The 20,735-nt window shown below is 43.0% G+C and overlaps 1 protein-coding gene across 2 annotated transcripts in view; it reads right to left on the bottom strand.

The window, feature by feature from the left end:
* Positions 1-3,560: 3,560 nt before the first annotated feature.
* The window catches only part of WNT7B (Wnt family member 7B), a 149,760-nt gene continuing 132,585 nt past the window's right edge, over positions 3,561-20,735 (bottom strand). For both annotated transcript variants that reach the window (XM_075344198.1, XM_075344197.1), the window contains exons 3-4: positions 14,953-15,224; positions 3,561-4,896 (exon numbers count right to left, since the gene is read on the bottom strand). In XM_075344198.1, coding sequence (XP_075200313.1) covers positions 4,417-4,896; positions 14,953-15,224 — 752 coding nt within the window. In that variant the 3' untranslated portion in view covers positions 3,561-4,416. The remainder of the gene's footprint in view (positions 4,897-14,952; positions 15,225-20,735) is intronic.

Genomic DNA, 20,735 nt, shown 5'->3' with positions numbered 1-20,735 from the left:
CCAACCCCAAAAGGCTGGCAAGTAAGCCAAGGTTGGGCCTAACCTAAGCTTTCTGAAACTTTATGAAAAGTAGCTGTCAGGAGACTACAATAAAGCCCAAATGGACAATGACATTGAGAGCACAAGGTAGAGGGGCTAGGTCTAGGAAAGAGCATGTGGCCTTTGGAACCCAATCCCAAAGGGTTGGCAAGTAAACCATGGTTGGACCTGACCTAGGTCTAGGATAGAGCATGTGGTCTTCAGAACCCAACCCCAAAAGGTTGTCAGCTAAGCCATGGTTGGACCTGAACTTAAGCTTTCCAAAATTTTATGAAAAGTAGCTGTCAGGAGACTTCAGTAAAGCCCAAATGGACATTGACGAGGAGAGATCAAGGTGTAAAGGGGCTAGGTCTAGGAAAGAACATGTGGTATTCAGAACCCAACCCGTAAAGGTTGGCAAGTAAGCCATGGTTGGACCTGACCTAGGCTTCCCAAAACTTTATGAAAAGTAGCTGTCAGGAGACTTCAATAAAGCCCAAATGGTCATTGAGGAGAGAGGACAAGGTGTAGAGGGGCTAGGAAGGAGCGTGTGGTCCTTATAACCCAACACCAAAAGGTTGGCAAGTAAGCCATGGTTAGACCTTACAAATAACCTTTAGAACAACAAGTATTATCCAGGGAGAGCGTAGTATAGCCCATAATTCAAAAGACTCCTTGTCTGGGGGATCCTCAGTCGTTGACTTTACTGTTTGGCCAACTGCATCCTTTTGGTTTTTCAAGCTGGTGGTCTGTGGCCAATCACAATGTTGGCTTTTCATAAAAATGAGACTGTCTTCTTCTACCCGTTCTAAGAATGGCTTCCCTAACGAGCTATAGTACTACATTGGCTACTCAAGAGTGAAATAACAGACCTCTGTTTGTGTTTTCAGAGGACAACTCTATCCTGACATTGACAACTTTAGATATGGAACTTGAAAAGGAAGTCAGACTTTTTCGGGAAATTCCTTTATACCGATGCAACTGATGCGAGCTATTATTTCTTTCCTCTATTACAGATGGACAAAGTTTCTCCACATTCCTAAAACGCTATCATATCAGGAGAAGATAATGGTCACAAAGTTGAGAATGTAGTCATTTGAGCTCCTGTGAAATCGCTGACCCTGCCCCTGAGCGTGAATCAACTTCAGCATTCTTCTCCAAGCCAATCTATCTGCTTCTCTACTAACATGAGCGGCATCAAACTGGGGACTTCAAATAAGAAGGAACTTTTCTTTTTTAAACGTTGAAGGCTATTTTCACCTCTAAACTCCTTTTAAAGGATCTAAGAAAAAAAATAACTTTGCAAAAAAATAATTAAAGTATTTATATATGTGATGTGGATAGGAAATGCACATTAGTCTCACATGTAAAAGAGTGCACCATATTATAAGATCTCAATTAAAGAAGCATTCCATGCGAAACTGATCTAGTGAAGTTCCTCAGGGGTGGGGCAGAAAGTGAAAGCAGTCATGTGCCATGAGCCTTCTGCTTAAACCCAGTATTGTTCAGTGTGTGCTTCTTTTTTATTTTCCATTCCTCTATATTTTTTCTAGGCCCAGATTGAAATGTCTGATTTGTAAAAATGTCTACTTAGTCAACACTGTCACTGTCAACAATAGAAGCCACACCCACGAGGAACCAAGATCAACCAAAACTATGGCAAATTAAGCCCCAAAACACCATAAAATCAGTGCATAATATTAATATGTATGGGGTTTGATTAGCTTCATTAGAGATTTTGTTTTTAGATGAAACTGATATCATCTAATTTGCAAAAAGGTCTACTTACTCAACATTGTCAACATTATAAGCCACACCCAAGAGGAACATAGATCAACCAAAACTATGGCAAATTAAGCCCCAAAACAGCATAAAATCAGTGCTGTCCAATGTATATAAAAATATTAACATGTCCGAGGTTTGAATACCTTCATTAGAGATATTTTTGTAGATGAAACTGAAATCATCTAATTGCAAAAAGGCCTACTTACTCGACACTGTCAACATTATAAGCCACACCCATGAGGAACAAAGATCAACCAAAACTATGGCAAATTAAGCCCCAAAACACCATAAAATCAGTGCTGTCCAATGTATATAAAAATATTAACATGTCCGAGGTTTGAATACCTTCATTAGAGATATTTTTGTAGATGAAACTGAAATCATCTAATTGCAAAAAGGCCTACTTACTCGACACTGTCAACATTATAAGCCACACCCATGAGGAACAAAGATCAACCAAAACTATGGCAAATTAAGCCCCAAAACACCATAAAATCAGTGCTGGCTAGTGAGTATAATAATATTAACATGTTCCTTGGTTTGATTAGCTTCATTAGAGGTTTTTTTTTTAGATGAAACTGAAATCATCTAATTTGCAAAAAGATCTACTTACTCAACACTGTCAATATTATAAGCCACACCCATGAGGAACCAAGATAAAAAAAATACTAGGGAAAAGTAAGCACCAAAACACCATAAAATCAATGCTGGCCAGTGTGTATAATAATAGTGACATGTACAGGGTTTGATTAGCTTCATTAGGGATTTTTTTTTTTACATGAAACTGAAGTAATCTAATTTGCAAAAAGGTCTACCTACTCAACATTATAAGCCCCACCCACGAGGAACCAAGATCAACCAAAACTATGGCAAATTAAGCCCCAAAACACCATAAAATCAGTGCTGGCCAGTGTGTATAATAATATTAACATGTACGGGGTTTGAATAGCTTCATTGGAGATTTTTTTTAGATAAAACGGAGGCTCATGAAGGAGGCTCTGACCTCAGAAATGCGAAGACCTTACAATAAAGAAGAATTGATTAAATCAACAGTCAACTACTTCGGCGGCAGCGCAGCATTAACCCCGTTCTTCATCTCCAGCATTTTAGATGAAACTGAAATCATCTAATTTGCAAAAAGGTCTACTTACTCAACATTATAAGCCACACCCACAACCAAAACTATGGCAAATTAAGCCCCAAAACACCATAAAATCAGTGCTGGCCAGTGTGTATAATAATATTAATATGTACGGGGTTTGAGTAGATTCATTAGAGATTTTTTTTAGATAAAACGGAGGCTCATGAAGGAGGCTCTGACCTCTGAAACGCGAAGACATTAAAATAAAGAAGAATTGATTAAATTAACAGTCAACTACTTCGGTGGCAGCGCAGCATTAACCCAGTTCTTCCTCTCCAGCATTGAAGTTTAGCACACCCCTGTGGGCGGACTAGTTGGGGGAACTAACACCCAGGGGACTTGTACCTGCACTCATTAGCATATCATAAAGGATCTTTAGAAATCCTTTTTCTAAAGATCCCTTTATCTATGCTACTAGATACAGGGACGGTTAGGCAGGGATTAGCAATATACACCGAGATTTGCTTGTGGTTCTGGGTGCATATTGGACCTGACAGGTTCCCTTTTAATTTTAATTTTTTTTTAAACTAATTTTGTACTTCTTGTTCCTATAAGAACTTTTTGCAAAAAAAAAAAAACATTTTTTTTTTCATGATTCACTCTTTAAATCCAAACATCTAGAAAATAAACATTTATTGAACAAATACCGAACATGGTACAGTACGTAGGTAGTTGGTTTAATATACCATTCATGGTGTGCTTAAACTTCTGCAACGGCTGAGGTCTCACGTGGACAGACGAATGAGTAATGGCGAGGGACAAGGACGTCGTCATCAATCTATGTGGATTTGCCGCGACAATTGTGTATTAATTGACACTTGCTCTGGTACTCAATTTTGTATTGAAATACAATTATAAAAAAAAGACTAAAAATAATACAATTATAAAAAAAGGCTAAAAAAAAATAATTAAAAAATAATAAATTTAGGACCCCTCAGTAGCACATAACAGAAAAAAAAACATATACAAGATTCATTGACAACTATAAGTTTAACATTTAGTAGGGAATTAAGACACAAGCTACCCGTTAGTGCTCAGAATTTGTTCATACTATTAAAAACATAAATTAATAATTATAAAATTTTATGTTCATTAGAATAATTCCAGTGTGACTGGCAGGCGATACACATCGTTTAGCTAATAGTCGAGATTTGTGTTATAGTTTATTCCGTTTGGTCCCTCCTCCGCGGTTCCACGGTCCCGTAATATAACGTCGTCTCACTCGTTTCCTTTTAGACTTTTTTTTTTGTAAAATGTATAATTTAAAAATAAAAAAAAGTATATCTACAACAACCCCCTCCAGCGTGAAAAGGTGCAATGCTCCCGGTAGACTAGGAAATCAGCAATGAACGAAGCATTCCTTCCCTGCCTGTAACAAAAGGGTCTAATTTTCTTCAAAAAAGAAAATTACGTGTGCAAAATGGCGCCATAGTGGTCCTGTAACGTAGGGTTGATGGGGCACCGGTCGTGCTCTACTTGCAGGTAAAAACTTCTGTCCTTTCGCTGCATGTGTTGCATTTGACGAAACAGCACCAGTGAAATTTACAGTTGCACTGCCATACTTTGGTGTACTGGTGGGTGTTGTATCCACGACCGCAACACATTAGGTCGCAACCGTCCACGTGCGGGGAGGTACGATTGCAGAGGCGGCCTTGAGTCCCAACACTCCCCGTTTTGCTGTCTTCCTCGCAGTAGTTTGGAGAACGGTCAATGTACACCAGATCCGTTTCCATGGGCTTCTGGTAATTTTTGACTTTTTTGACGGTGAGGAACGTGGGTTGGCGTAGCCGGTGGGCCCTCACCACTTCTACGTGTACGGCATCATTGTACTTCTCTTTTAAAAAAAATCCAATATCTCGAAATTTTGGCAAAGTGTTCCAACAGGTTTTTGTGGTGCAGGATCCCGAGACCCCGTGACATTTACATTCCAGCTTCATCTGTTCTTCTAAAACCTGGTTGGGGGGGAAGAAAACATATATTATAGATGATGACCATACAGTACCGAAATTCATTATCTAAACATCCCTCCCTACTCAAGGTGTGCCATCTTGAGTTACATCAGGTGTTTTGACCATAGTACAAATGGACACGTGTGGTGGACACCTGTGTGATGGTAATTAAAGGGGTTGTCCGGTTAAAACAAGGATTGTTGAAAGCTTATTGGTTGGTGGGGAACCATATGCCGGATTGAGTTACATCGGGTGTTTTGACCATAGTACAAATGGACACGTGTGGTGGGCACCTGTGTGATGGTGGTTAAAGGCGTTGTCCGGTTTAAACAAGGTTTGGTGAAAGCTTATTGGTTGGTGGGGGAACCATATGTCGGATTGAGTTACATCGGGTATTTTGACCATAGTACAAATGGATACATGTGGTGGACACCTGTGTGATGGTAATTAAAGGGGTTGTCCGGTTAAAACAAGGATTGTTGAAATCTTATTGGTTGGTGGGGGAACCATATGTCAGATTGCGTTACATCGGGTGTTTTCACCATAGTACAAATAGGCACGTGTGGTGGGCACCTGTGTGATGGTGGTTAAAGGCGTTGTCCGGTTTAAACAATTTTTGGTGAAAGCTTATTGGTTTGTGGGGGTACTATAGTTGGGACTTATATTCCCAACAGAGAACTTTTATCCCTCTTCCAAAATGGAGCGGTAGGTCGGACACCCTTACGTTGCTCCGTTCATTCTCTACGATTCCGCTGGAGTGGCGGTTGACCATGCGCCCTGTTGCTCCATTTTAACGGGCATAAAAGTGTCCAACTATAGTGCGGCAACCATATGTCGGATTGAGTTACATCGGGTGTTTTGACCATAGTACAAATGGACATCTGTGGTGGGTCCCTGTGTGGTGGTGGTTAAAGGGGTTGTCCGGTTAAAACAAGGATTAGTGAAAGCTTATTGGTTGATGGAGTCCTATTGTTGGGGCTCCATCAACAGAAAACTTTTATCCCTCTTCCAAAATGGAGTGGCAGGTTGGACACCCGAACGTTGCGCCGTTCCTTCTCTATGATTCCGCTATAGTGGCCGTTGAGCATATGAACTGCTGCTCTATTTTAACAGGCAAAGTGCCCAGCTATGGTGTCTGAACCATATGTCAGACCCTCTCCACTCAATAAGTGATCACCTAACTTGTTTTAGCTGGACAACCCCCTCCCCCTTTGATGAAGATTGAGACCTTTGCGGCAAGTTATATAGGGGTATTTTTAAACATACTTTTGAACTCTCCTGAATGGCTCGTAGAATAAGAGGAGACTCCTGAAACATCAAACCTGCCTCAAAAATTTGGCAAATCGGTGATCCTGGGAGATTTCTTCATTTGGAGAGGCAGGGAATAGGTGCGGTGGGAGTGTCTTCATAAAAGGCTAAAATCTTCACAAGTCTTAGGAAATATGGTAGGAATCTGATGCCATAACTTTGGAGTTCTAGGGGGCATCTGAATAGTATGTAATAGTAAGGAAAACCTATCGACAACTCTGGAGAGTAAGGAAATGGTTAGGTAATAATTAGGGGTGAAGGAGGGGTCAACTTAGGATATTTTTGAACTGGGTCCACCAGTGTGTTAAAATGACAAGGTAGTCCAAAGTAACAATTATACAGTCCCTACTGTAAGATCTAGGATTCAATTTTTGGTTTCCAGACTATTAAGTCCAGTAATGATAAGGGGTCACCCAACCCTAAGGCCCAACTTTGTGGGCCCAAACTACAGCAACACAAATTAGAAAAATGGATGTGGTAGAGCTAAAATACAATGGACCATAAACAGGAGTGGCATGGGATGATTAGGTTAAACCCCTACACATTACATCCAATTTAAAAAAATAGAGTCTGCCTGGAAATATATAATAGTAGTTGTTTGTAAAATCACCAATGAAGGTGGCCATGGGCCATCACATGGTGGTGTATTGTCTTCTACATGTCATGTTCCCGTGGAAAGAAAAGACCACTGGGAGATCTGGACCGAATTGGTGGTGTGCAGGGCCGCCATCAGGACATGACAACCATGGCTGGTGTATGGTACCCGGTGAAGAGGGAGCCCGGCCATGGCTCGGGGTAAATATTTAGCTTTATAAAGCCCTGGACCAAGGTCGGGCCCCCCTCTTCACCAGGCCCCAGTCATAGCCGCAGCAGAGGGTTCCGGCTGTGTCGCTTCAGCCACTATACACTGGCTAATTTGCATGCGAAGGAGCATCACATGCAAATTAGCTATGTGCTGGAGGCAAGGTCAGCGGAGCAGGGTGCTGGCGCGTCATCCCCACGGCCCAGCGTACAGCAGCGTGATGAGGTCATGATCATTGCTGATTAGCCATCAATGGTGGTCAAGCAGCAATGATCATAGCTGCTTGACCACTAATAAGTGAGAAGCCTAATCCTTGCATACCCCCTCTTCCTCTATGTTGTGTATACCCTAATTCTTCTGCTCAACATCCTATACTTGCACCGTCGTCTCGGATGGAACCTCAAAGCTGATACAGAATGATTTTTCTAAGCCGTAATCTAATACTTCCAAGGGTTTGGCAGTCTCATAATTTGGATTCCACAGAAAATGATGCCGGGTGAGGAATATCAATACCACGTTTGGCTCAGGACGCAGAATTCCCACCTCTGGCCTACAGCCAAGGTCTATATAGCGCACCAGGTTCAGTGGCATCTGCCAGGGAGCTCCTGATTACAGATGGAAAACCCATTAGCTATGGTCACCTCTTTCATACTACAGATGTACTAATCACGTATCAAGCCCCCACATGCAGAAATACATACATTGCTCCAGTGCACAAAGCACATTTCCATCCCAACCGCCCTGCCTAAGGCTAATGTACTGCATTCCGGGTGCCCAAATACAGCACTGAAACACAAAGCAGGTGTGAAGACCTAGAAGTGAACATGATGCAAGAGGGAGTTGGGTCCCGGTCTTGGAATTTGCAATGGGGATTTGTCTTCAGCCTTCAAATGCAAGAGTTAATGTTACAGTTCCCTGACAACAGGTCTTCCGTCAAGACTGTCCAAATCTTAATTGTACTGAATTATAGTCTTGTGCATAGATGGGAGTTACAACCAATAGGGTAAAGATATTCTAAAATAGGAGCCAAGTGAGTTTGAGCAGTGGCGACTACTTTTCTGAGCCAAAAAAGTACTAAGAGAAGTTGTTACTTCCTTTCACCTGCCCCTTTTAGCAGCTTATACTGTGTGGAATCCTAGTAGGTGGCAACAATAAGGTCTGGAGAAAGCTCCTCCCATGAGGAGCAGTCAGAAAGAATAAATGCACATACAATTTTGTGTGTCCTCCGAAAATAAGACCTACCCTGAAAAAAAAGCTTGATTTTGCAGGATTGTTGGAGTGTTGGGGGTGGGAGTTTCCCATGATCCTCCCTCTTTTAGGGTCCCTTAGCATTTTGGATTCTTATGAGGTGTTTCATTACTAAGATGCCACACAAGAAACTTCTCTTGATGGGTGAAACCAATGAGCTGTCTCAAGACCTTTGGTGAAATATGATATGTGATCATGATTTCACCAAAGGTACTTTAATTCCAGGAGTCTATAGGAACTGGAGAGAAAACTGGCTGGTATGTATGGCATGTGCACTTTGTGTATGTACATGTGTAGGTGCAGGGTATGATGAAAGAATTATATGTAAATAAATGTTATTTTTTTGTCAAGAATAAAGGCGACGTTACATGCTACATTGTATCTGACGATATGCCATCGGGGTCACGGATTCCGTGACGCACATCCGGCATCGTTAGCGACGCCGTTGCGTGTGACACCTACGAACGCAAATAGGTTGAAAATCGTTGATCGCTGACACCTCGTTCAGTTTCAAAATATTGGTCGTCGTTTTGAACGCAGCAGAGATATTGCTATGTTTGACACCCTGCCAACGACGAACAACATCCACACGACCGCCTTGGTGAAACAATATATCGCTGATCGCTGTTGCGTCGTTGGTGAGATGTGTACGTGTGACCGCTACTAAACGACCTATGTGCGATCTCGGCAAATCGTAACTACGATCTGGGTGTGTCACATCGCTACTGAGATCGTCAGATAAATCGTAGCGTGTAAAGCGGCCTTTAGGCTCTGTTCACACTAGAAAAAGGATTTTTCTCAAGAAATTTCTTGAGTCTGAAAGATTAGCGCACTTGCGGTCGAAAATACCTTATACCACTCCTGGTGCAAAAATATAAGCAGTTCTTTGTTTGATGGCTTGTGATTGATTACATTCCAGATGTTTTCAATGGGGTTCAGGTCTGGAGATTGGGCTGGCCATGACAGGGTTTTGATGTGGTGGGCCTTCATCCACACATTGAATCACCTAGCTGTGTGGCATGGCGCATTGTCCTGCTGGAAAAACCAGTCCTCAGAGTTGGGGAACATTGCCTGAACAGAAGGAAGGAACTGTTTTTTCAGGATAACCTTGTATGCGGCTTGATTCATACGTTCTTCACAAAGTTTAATCTGCCCAATTCCAGACTTGTTGAAGCATCCCCAGATCATCACCGATCCTCCATCAAATTTCACAGTGGGTGCAAGACACTGTGGTGTGTACGCCTCTCCAGGTCTCCGTCTAACCATAACATGACGGGGTGTTGGGTAAAGTTGAAAATTAGGTAAAGAAAATTCAACAAACATCTTTGCGAAGGACGTATGAATCAAGCCGCACACAAGGTTATGCTGGAAAACAGTTGCTTCCTTCTGCTAATATACATATATACTGTACAGTATATGTATTAAGTATGTGAGATATATATGTTTATAGATAGCTATATGTGTTTGCATATCATATAGATATATCTATGATGTAAAGATTTTAGAAAATCTATACAAATCATTGTTATTTAATTTGGGTGCTATATGCACCACCAATATTTAGTAATTTGGGCACCATACCTAAATAAAGGGTGTCCCTCATAAGCACCTGCAGCTTAATAACCAGAATGGAGATTGGCTAAAAAGTTCATGTCTCCCTCCAGAGAACTCATTATTTCCATGTACTGTATGGACATCCAAGCATGTAATACTTCATTTTCCCTGAGGGGGTGCTGCAGAAAAATCAAACACTCGCTGATAAGCTTTTTCCATTGTATTTTTTTGTACATTTCCCAAGGAAAAGCTTAGATCTGATACCGTACCTAGCTCATGGTTTGCCTGGCAACATCTTACTGTACCTGCTTTTTTGTTTTTGGCCGCCCTGATCACTTGGGGAGGAGGGCGGGGGCACATTCCTGTAACAGATGTTGACTGCAGCAGAATTTACACGGCCTTTTGTATGTGCCTAGCAGACATAAAATAACAGCCTTCTGCTACATGTCAATCACCATTATTATGAGCTCAGCCCTCGACTAATAAAAAATGACATGTATGCGAGGAATTCTATGCAGAATTCAGCCGGGCGAGCTGCTCTGGATAATTATACATTTTACAAATATCCAGACACCTTCTATTGTAATCATACAGGCATTATTAACGGCCTGCGGTCTATTCAGGCAGGTACTTGTCAGCGGGGGCTGCAGTTTTGGGTAAGGACTTGTCAAGGGTTCTATAAATTTAGATGACGGCAGGTAAACCGGCAGGTAGCGCCAGGGCAGGTGGAAACGCCTTAGGCCTATGTTGAGAGAAATGCCACCTAAGAAATATAAGCAATAAAAATTTCATGAGATGTTTTATAGGACAAGTGGAGATCACAGTTTACAGATTCCAGCCTCTGAATTATAGCTAGGCTGATTTATGGCGGAAAAATAGCAAATGGCTGCATAAAGTAGACCGGGTCTGAATAGGCCAACGGAGTACCCGAGGCTTCTCCAACGGCGGTTTTCAAAGGCGTAAGTTGGGCCTCACTCTGGGGTTGTCACACCTACCATGTGTCGTGACTAATACTTCCCACCCCTCCACCTCCGGTCTTAGTTGATAGATCGCTGAAGTTCCAGGTATCGAGAATTATAGATTCTCGTCTCGTTCGTCGTTCTCTACAGTCCCTGGTTCACTGAGTGGGTTATGGTCCTGAGGAGAGGACTTGGGTACCAGCCCCTGATATCCTTGGGACGGTCTGGTGAGGGTATTTCATCGTTGTCATCTGAAGAGACCTGGCCCTGAGGGCCCAGTGGCCCCTCACAGAGGGAAGGGTACTATCACGTGGCGTTTTGCTCTAGACTCACCAAGTGTCATGGCAGCATCAGACAAACCACCACAAACTCTGATTACTCTGTGTGGGTGTGCTGAATGACAGACTTTTGGTTGCCTGTGTTTGTCTATCACCTTTGTTGTTTACAATTTCCTGTCCCTGCCCCCCCTGGGGTAGGGAGGGATGGGGTACTAGATCATAGCTGGGCATGAGCAGGGGTGGAAAGCTGGCCCAGACATTGTCAACATCAAAAGTATCTCTGGGATCAGGGACAACTAGGGCTCCCCTAGTTTGAGGGCCAGTTTAGGAGCCTTGATCCCCTGGTATCCCCTGTCAACCCGTGACATTATATTCAGCCTTACCAGCTTCATACAAAATCCGTAATGTGTTCCACAAATATCCATTAAAGAAATTTGTGAGTTCAGAAGCTCCTCTTCCCACCCCTGCACCTCTAGTCTTAGTTGATGGATGGCTGGAGTTCCAGGTATCGAGAATTATAGATTCTCGGCTCATTAATTGTTCTCTACAGTAATTGGTTCCTGGGCAGGGTTATGGTACTGAGGCGAGGACTTGGTCACCAGCCTCTGATATCCATGTGACGATCTGGTGAGGGCATTTCATCACCATCATCTGAAATGACTTGGTTGTGAAGGTCCACAGGCCCCTCATAGAGGGAGGGGTACTGTCACATGGCGTTTTGCTCTAGACTTGCTGAGTGTCATGGTGGCATCAGACGCTGTTCACACTACAGACTCTGATTACTCTGTGATTACTCTGTGTGAACGTGTTGTGAGATAGAGTTTCGGTCTCCCCTGTTTATCTATCACTATTGGTGTTTACACACTCCTGTCCTGCCCCTTCCTCCACCTTCGGGGTAGGGAGCAAGGAAGTACTAGATCAGGGCTGGTCAGGAACAGGGGTAGGAAGGCGGCCCTCACATCGTCATCATCAAACGTATCTCTGAGATCAGAGACATCTAGGGACCAGTTTAGGAGCACCAGTCCCGTATTATCCCCTGCCACCCCGTGACAATATGGCCATGAAATCACCGCTTTAACAAGTGCTAGATTATTTAGGAACAAAACACACTAGTCATTATAGGGTCAGATATTGATTTACAGGGGAGCTACCTATAAGTGGCAGTAGCGAGACGGTTTTTAATTTGCATACTTTTTCCCAGAAAGCATTGCTCACCCAACTAGATCTCCAAGGAAAGTAGGTACTAATATATTGACGTTTCCATGCCTGTCACAACTTCATCAACTCCATTTCACTAATCTATGAGGTCAGATCAGGCACATTCTGTATATAGGAGGAAAACAAGGCCAAGGTGTAAATTCCCCTGTCCAAACTCATCACACTACGTCTCTTCTGCTCCACTATGTAACAAGGACCATTGTTTCGTTGACAGGTCTACACCGTCACACCAGTAATTGTGCAGCTCGTTCAGAAGATTGAAGCGGCTCCCTCTAGGCAAATGATTGGCATTCGGTATGCACTATTTACAACTCTATTTCACCTTTCACACCCATGGACATTTTTAGAGGGATACTTAAGTCATTAACCCCTTTCCTGACCATGTAGTTAGGTCTTGTAGTTGGAGATTAGAGGTCAAAGGGGTCATTTCTGGGTGGTCCTTTAATTGCAGACAAAATTGGTTCTTAAAGGTTTTATCCAATACAGAAAACCCATTTTCATATATCCAAATCTCAGTTCTAAAAAGGAGTCCCCATGTTCAGGCTCCTCAGCTCTTTACAAGGGTAGAGAGAAGATCTGAAGGACATCTCTTGCCTTGGAAGACCAAAACACCTATTGATTAACATGGGCATGTGTAATACCTCATTTCCCCTATCGGGACAGTGCAGGGAAGTTGAGCATTTACTGCCTGGTTTCCTACCTGATTACAGATGATTGGGTGGAGACCCGAACTGCCCAATTGGTGACTGCATTGGGGTTCAGGTCAAGTCCTTGGTCTCAAACCAAACTTTATCTAAAGTCCGGCTGAACCCACCTAACTGAACTTCCATGGGTTCGCTCATCTCTACAGATGATTACTAAAATTTTTGTGGTTAGCCCATTGCCAAAAGAACATTTTCACAAGTAGGCATTGTGAGTTATCATTACACATATATTTTAGCTTTTTTTTTCTATATTATGTTTACTTCTAGATATTTTAAAGGCAACCAATATGCCTGGCAGGATCTGGTACCTCAAATCTGCCTATAAGAAGGCAGTAATGTATGTATTCATAATAAAAAACCTCAAAAGGTTTGCACCAAGTGGAGAAGCTAAATGGTTGGACTAGAGTTCCGTGAAGGATTCTGAGGGGCTACCATCATTTATATGCATGGTTATCCTTGTAGTCCCAGGACATAATAGCAAGATCTAATAGGTAATTTATGAAAAAATCTAAAAAGAAATACGTGGTAGTGGCAAGTAAGCTTCAAATGGGGTTGTCTTCTAGTTGATCTTTGGTATGATGTTTTATTAGGCTCATATTGATATTGTTGGGTCCACCTGGAGAGTCTCCAGGACTCCGTTGGGCCAGTCCAACATCGGTGGTTGGTTCTCATGAGACATGTTTGAGACACAACAAAGGAAACCCAGAATAGGATTGTTTACGACATGAAAGAATAAGATTATTAGGTCCTGAGACTTTTTGAATTGGACCGCGTTACAGGTTTTTACATCGGGGTCCAGAACTTTTAATTATGGCTCTGGTTTCAGTCGAACTCTGTAATCGTGTAAGCCAAGCGGAGTCAGCGAAAGCTAACTTCTATCAGACCTTGGCGTAATGACCCCACCGTTTATTGTTAATAATGCCACAAATAGTAACCAGGAAGCAAACTGTGTAAACAAAATGAATAAATTCTGAGCCATAGACGAGGCCAGTTTTTGAGAAAACTGTACATGATTCCAACTGTTGTATGGGAGAGTCCATTATCAAAAGAGGCTGTAGACAAAATGGAAGGGCAACCTTGGAATATTTACCCATACAAGTGATATTTTGTTTATATAGCGCCATAATATTCCGCAGCGCTGTGTGATTGTGAAGCTTCGTGAGTTGCTGAAGTGTGTCAATAGTTTTTAAGACCATAGTCAATCAAAAACCCCTGAGCATAGATTTGGGGGCCACCAAAGCTTCATAAACCTGCTTTGTACTAGGTTTCTTCAGCCCGTGAAGATTTGCCAACTCTTCAGTACTCCGAGATGTCTCCCATTTTTTCACTAACCTCCCGATTGTTTCAAGAAATTTGTTGAATTTGTCTGTACCCCATCACTGTGGCATGGTGTGTGATTACGGGTTCAATGTTCCTCTAGAAGAAAGGTCCACAAACGTTTCTGACCTTGAGAGTCACATTTAGCTCTGAAAGAGGGTCAAGCTTTGAGAGAGGGTTGAGAGCCATATCCAGCTCCCACCCGCCTCACTTTAGTGATACCAAGAGCCCCCTTTACTGGTATAATGATAGCCAAAGCTTTTCTACAGAAATCACACTTAGACAGTCCATCAAGTTTCAGGGGTTCCTACCTTACCACCTTTACTATCTGCTATTCCAAGTGGGCTACTCACAAAAGTCACCATCTGGAGACATGCTCTTTATAGCTGTTTGCTAGACCTGATGCTTAGGCACCAAGCTGGAAGACAGCCGTGAACCACACATCATGGGCTTGTGAGTCAAATGTGCCTCCCGAGCCACAGGTTGCGGATCCCTGCTCTAGAACATGAGGCACAAAAAGGAATACCTCCTGAGTTAGAAGAAGGTCTTACCACCAAGGCATAAGGTTTTTGGGGCACCATATCTGAGTGGATTAGGATCTTTACATGGCAAAAAGGTTCCCCAATATCACTGACCAATAAATGTGACTTGTTTACCCTGATCTAGAATACCTTTCTTCCAGCTTCGTTATTGTGAAGGTTCATGAGCCGCCGGGCACTTTTTCTTATTTCTCTGGCATCCACAAACTTCCTGGAGAATTCAATACCATATTTGATATCGGCAGAACATCCTCCCCATTTCCAACCTTCTTCTTGATTGTAGTAGCCTTGCTTCTCTCGGTCACAGCCACAGTTACTAAAATTTCCTTGGCTGCAGGCGGAGGTTACAGCATGTGCTACCCCAGCAGCAGTGATGGCGTAGGTGAAGGCGGCTTCCCTGCTACCTGCAGAGACAAAACACAAAGGCATCATGAATATGGGAATTACAAAAAATAATACAAGATTAGTCCTATCAATGATTATTCTCAAATTCAGATTAGTCAAATCCAGGCATCATCACCTTGGAGTGTACACAGGGGTATATTGCATCCAATCCTGGAGCTGGTGGACACCACCCCACCATCTTTGCCCTTGATAGAGCCACCACCTTATCATCATCATCTAGGAGTGTACACATAGAGTGTCCATTCCTGGAGCTTGTAGATACCACTTCATATTTTTATTTCCTGGGGCCACCAGTTTTTGATTACCAGGAGTGTACACATATCGGTAGGGGGTGCATTCCTGGTGTGGGTGGACACGACCTGGGGCCTTCACCTTATCATTGTCTAGAAGTGTACACACAGGGTGTAAATTCTTGGCTCTGTTCTTTCTGGAACCATCATCTCCCGGTAAATACAAGCCCTTCTTTATGCTTTCTGGGGTCACCACCTTACTGTCCTCTAGAATAGACACATAGGATGTCCATCCCTTGAGGTAGTAGACACCTCTGCACCATCTTTACACTTGAGGGGCCACTACAATATCATCACAAGGTGCATCATTAACAGCCGTGTCAATAAAAGGCTGTCAGCACTTAATAGGGCTTCTATGGCCAGGCTTTTCGAAAGCCACTGTGTCTGACAACTCCCAGGGAAATCTTGGCTTTCACCCTTTAACCCCTATACTGAGATTTGAAGCTATGGAGGGCTCCCTGGGTTGAGTCCACGGAGTAGCTGCTGGCTGATGAAGCCGATTGGCAGAGAATAGTCAGATAGCCAGGTCAGAACCAGGAGGTCAAAATCAGGTTAAACATTTAGAGGTATTAGGGTGCCCAAAACAAAAGCTTAGGAATAAGCCGGTTGATTCAGTGAGTGAAAGCTGGGAACAGGAGTGAACTGGCTTAATAGAAACCTATTGCTGACAACTGGAAACAGACTTTTAGGGGTTTATATAGAGTGCGGCTCCCACCCAATGCTCACAGTAGGGAGCTAATAATGCTCAGGTATTTACCCACGAGCTCCTTGCCTGGACATCACAAGTGCCAGAACTGGTCTAGTGTCACCCCACGTCATTTACAATGAAGCTGCCGCACCATCTAGCAACAGCTACAGAAGTAGGAGCAAGTTCAGATATGGATGTAGCAATATCTATTCTTGGAACTTGTAGACGCCACTCCACCATAATTGCACTTGCTGGGGCCACCACCTTATTGTCTTGGAGTGTACACATAGAGTGTCTATCTCATGGAGCTGGTAGACACCACCCCACTATTTATGTACTTGTTGGGACTACCACCTTATTGTCTTGAAATGTACATATAGAGTGTCCATCTCTTCGAGCTGGTAGATACCACCCCTCCATCTTTGTACTTTCTGGCACCACCACCTTATTATCGTGTAAGAGTAAACACCACCCCGATATCTTGGCACTGGCTGGGGCCACCATCTTTTTGTCTGAATGAAGACATAACGTGTCCATTGCTGTAGTTGATAGACACCACATGACCATCTTTGTAGCCACCATCCTATTTTCTAGGAGTGTACACCTCTTGGTGCCCATTCCTAGGGATAGTAAACCCCAAACTGCCATCTTTATAGTGTCTGGGTCCATCATCTTATCCTTTAAGAGTGGACATTTAGGTTGTCCTTTCCTTAAGCTGGTAGAGATGTAGCACCATCTTTGATGTTACTGGGTACATCATCCATGAGTATACACAGTACATGAGTTGTCTATTAATATAGCTAGTAGTCACCGCCATGCCCCACCATCTTCGCACTTGTTGCCATCACCTCATCACCCCTTGAAGAAAACACTAGTTCAATAACAACCCCATCTAAAACATCTGTTTTCATGGTAAAAGTTAAGAAGAATTGAGCAATCTGAGGTTCAACCACAACCAAAACATAGCAACTGAAGGGTGTATCCTCAAGATATGGAGTAGGCTTGAGTCCCAAACTGCTAGGACCAACTATTACATAATGACAAGATGAGCAAGAAAACATTTATGTTCAGATTCCTGAGTGAGTGTATTTACGCACAATGAATATCTTAAATCCTTCTCATTCTTGTATGACCTGAAAGGTACGTAATGTCGCTGTCATGCAAGAACATCTGAAAGAGACGGGCCTCTCACTGTCATTAGGGCACATTCTTTGTCTATGCAGTCCAACATAAACACCGCTATATGTAATGTGTCATACGGGGCCACTAGTACATTGATGTAGACTGTGTGTCGGATTAAAGGACATCTGTCATGTATGTATAGGGAAAATATTCAAGAAATTTAAGAGAACTCTTAAAAAAATAAAGCAGTCTTAGATTAGAATTTACTTCTATGTAAACGTAAACAGTTTCAAACTCCCGTGACATCAAGGTTGGGACAGAACTTGTATCGGGGCAAACTACCTTAAGGTTTCTCCTCAAGGTTTGGGAAGTCTCAATCTGAAGAGTAAACTAAAGCTTGTGAGTCCCAATATAAATTCTTTAATAGTTCCCCCATTATACCATAGGTTGATATGACTCTGGGGTCCAAGAATACTTTTTAGTCCTCCAGGCCCTGTCCCATCTGATGAGAGGGCAACCATTGATGAAGAAAGAATTGTTGGCTTCTCTCAACTATCTCCATTCTGTTCCTTGGGAAATTCAGAAACAAACGAGGCAGGACAGGGTCATTGTCAACATGGCTGCTTGTCCCAGGGGTATGACCGGTTTCACCCAAACATGCCCAGTAGACATGGCATATCAGGAAGGAGTTAGTATATCAACCTCACTTGACATCGAGGTTGGGACAGAATTTGTGTCGAGGCAAATAACCTTAACGCTTCCCCTCAGGCTGTGGGAAGTCTCATCCTGAAGAGTAAACTAAAGCTTGTGGGAACCAATATAAATTATTTAATAGTTCCCCCATCATACCATTGGCTGATATGACTCTGAGATCAAAGAGTACTTTTTAGTTCTCCAGACCCTGTCCCACCAGATGAGGTGGCAACCATTGATGAAGAAAGAAGAGTTGGCTTCTTTCAACTGACTCTCTCCATTCTGTTCCATGGGAAATTCAGAAACAAACAAGGCAGGACAGGGTTATTCTCGACATGGGTGCTTGTCCCAAGGCTAGGACCGGCTTCACTCAAACATTTTCAGAGACGAACGAGGCAGGACAGGATCATGCTCCACATGGCTGCTTGCCCCAAGGGTAGGACTGGCTTCACTCAGAAATGCCCTGTAGAAACGAAATATCCACAATACTTTACAATTGGGGGAGTAGCAAATAGACAATAGACCTTGGCCATAAACCCTTAATCCCCTACTATGCAATAGCAAATGCCCCAACCAAATGACTGTCTCATAGAGTTTCATAGGGTTCAAATAATACCGCCGTACAGTACCAATTAATACCACAACCGATGCTATGAGACTAGGAAGGAGTTAGTATCAACCTCGCCTGACATCGAGGTTGGGACAGAATTTGTATCGAAGCAAACAACTTTTAGGCTTCCCCTCAGGCTGTAGGAAGTTTCAACCTGAAGAGTAAACTAAAGCTTGTGGGCCCCAATATAAATTCTTTAATCGTTCCCCTATCATACTATCAGTTGATATGACTTTGGGGTCTAAGAGTACTTTTTAGTCCTCCAGGCCCTGTCCCACCTGATGAGGGGGCAACCATTGATGATGAAAGAATAGTTGGCTTTTCTCAACTGACTCCATTCTGTTCCATGGGAAATTCAGAAAGAAACGAGGCAGGACAGGGTTATTCTCAACATGGGTGCTTGTCGTAAGGGTAGGACCCGCTTCACTCACACATTTTCAGAAACAAATGAGGCAGGACACGGTCATTCACGACATTGGTGCTTGTCCCAAGGGTGGGACTGGCTTCACTCAGACATTTTCAGAAACAAACAAGGCAGGCCAGGGTCATTCTCAACATGGGTGCTTGTTCCAAGGGCTTTACTCAGAAATGCCCAGTAGACACGGCACTTTACAACTGGGGAAGTAGCAAATAGACAGTAGACCTTGGCCATAAACCATCAATGCACTACTATGTAATAGCAAAAACCCCAACCAAATGACTGTGCCGTACTGTTTCCACAAAATACTGCCTTCCCTTGTAGTACCATAAAGTGCCAATTAACAGAGGGTTCAAATAATACCGCTGTACAGTATCAATTAACACCACAACCGTGGCTATGAAACTTGGAAGGAGATAGGACGACCAGAAAGTCAACAGAGGTCCCTAACGAGGGCAATTGCCCATTTGGCCCATATTATGATGTTGAGAACCCAATGACTATTGGTCATCAGAGATGTGGCAATTTTTTTCGAGTTTAGTTTAAAATATTATTTTTACACTGGCTTTAAGTATATCACAACGATTCCTTTACGTCCGTAACAATTTCTAGTACCATCCTGCGCCTGTCGACTAGCCCATGTCAAAGCCAAGGAGTGGAAGAAAACATTTATACATAGAAGCTCGGTTTTCTAATCATTTGATGGTCCGAGCCAAGGTCTGACAGTTAGCTTCTCGTGCCAGGAACTCTGGGTAAAGTCGATGACTGACTGCATACATTTTTTCGTAGGTTATTATATATTTAATTTCCACGATTCCTCCTCACCACTCCTCATCAAACGTTAAATGTAAAAAGATGACTTTGGTATTACAGAAATGTTAAACATGCCCTGGCAGCCTTCAGACGTTCTCTCGAAAACCCCATTCAGAACTCAAAAGTGGCAAGATCCTGGCTGTAGAAAGAGACTACGAATAAGATTCAGAGAAGACTGCAACCCAAACACACACATATTTGCAACATGACTACACACAAAAATGTCTAGTTATCAACCATGCCCACATTAACAAAAAAAAATAATAATTTTCCGTCGACGAGTTGGAAACGACTAGAAAAATGAGGGCGGATCGAAGAAAAATTGGTCTATGGAAACTAGTGTAAAAAGTCACACTCTGCACAAAAAAGTCCTATTCGGTACAACTTCAAAACCACTTTTTGTCAACACATTCACATGTGCACTCATATGGGGGCTTCATAAGTTTGTCATCCAAACCAAAAAGATAAGTAGATTGAAAAATTTGCACCAATGTGCAAAAATTTTGTCATGAAAAATGTAGAGTTAAGGGGGCTTTACACGCTGCGACATCGCTAATGCGGAGTCGTTGGGGTCACGGAATTTGTGACGCACATCCGGCCGCATTAGCGATGTTGCTGCGTGTGACACCGATGAGCGATTTTGCATCGTTGCAAAAACGTGCATAATCGCTCATCGGTGACATGGGGGTCCATTCTCGATTATCGTTACTGCAGCAGTAACGATGTAGTTCGTCGCTCCTGCGGCAGCACACATCGCTATGTGTGACGCCACAGGAACGAGGAACCTCTCCTTACCTGCCTCCCGGCCGCTATGAGGAAGGAAGGAGGTGGGCGGGATGTTCCGGCCACTCATCTCCGCCCCTCCGCTTCTATTGG

Source organism: Anomaloglossus baeobatrachus, chromosome 4, assembly GCF_048569485.1.
Source record: "Anomaloglossus baeobatrachus isolate aAnoBae1 chromosome 4, aAnoBae1.hap1, whole genome shotgun sequence".
In the NCBI taxonomy this organism is placed as follows: domain Eukaryota; kingdom Metazoa; phylum Chordata; class Amphibia; order Anura; family Aromobatidae; genus Anomaloglossus; species Anomaloglossus baeobatrachus.
Note: the sequence above shows the minus strand (reverse complement) of the source record. Positions and strands in the feature narration are given on the sequence as shown.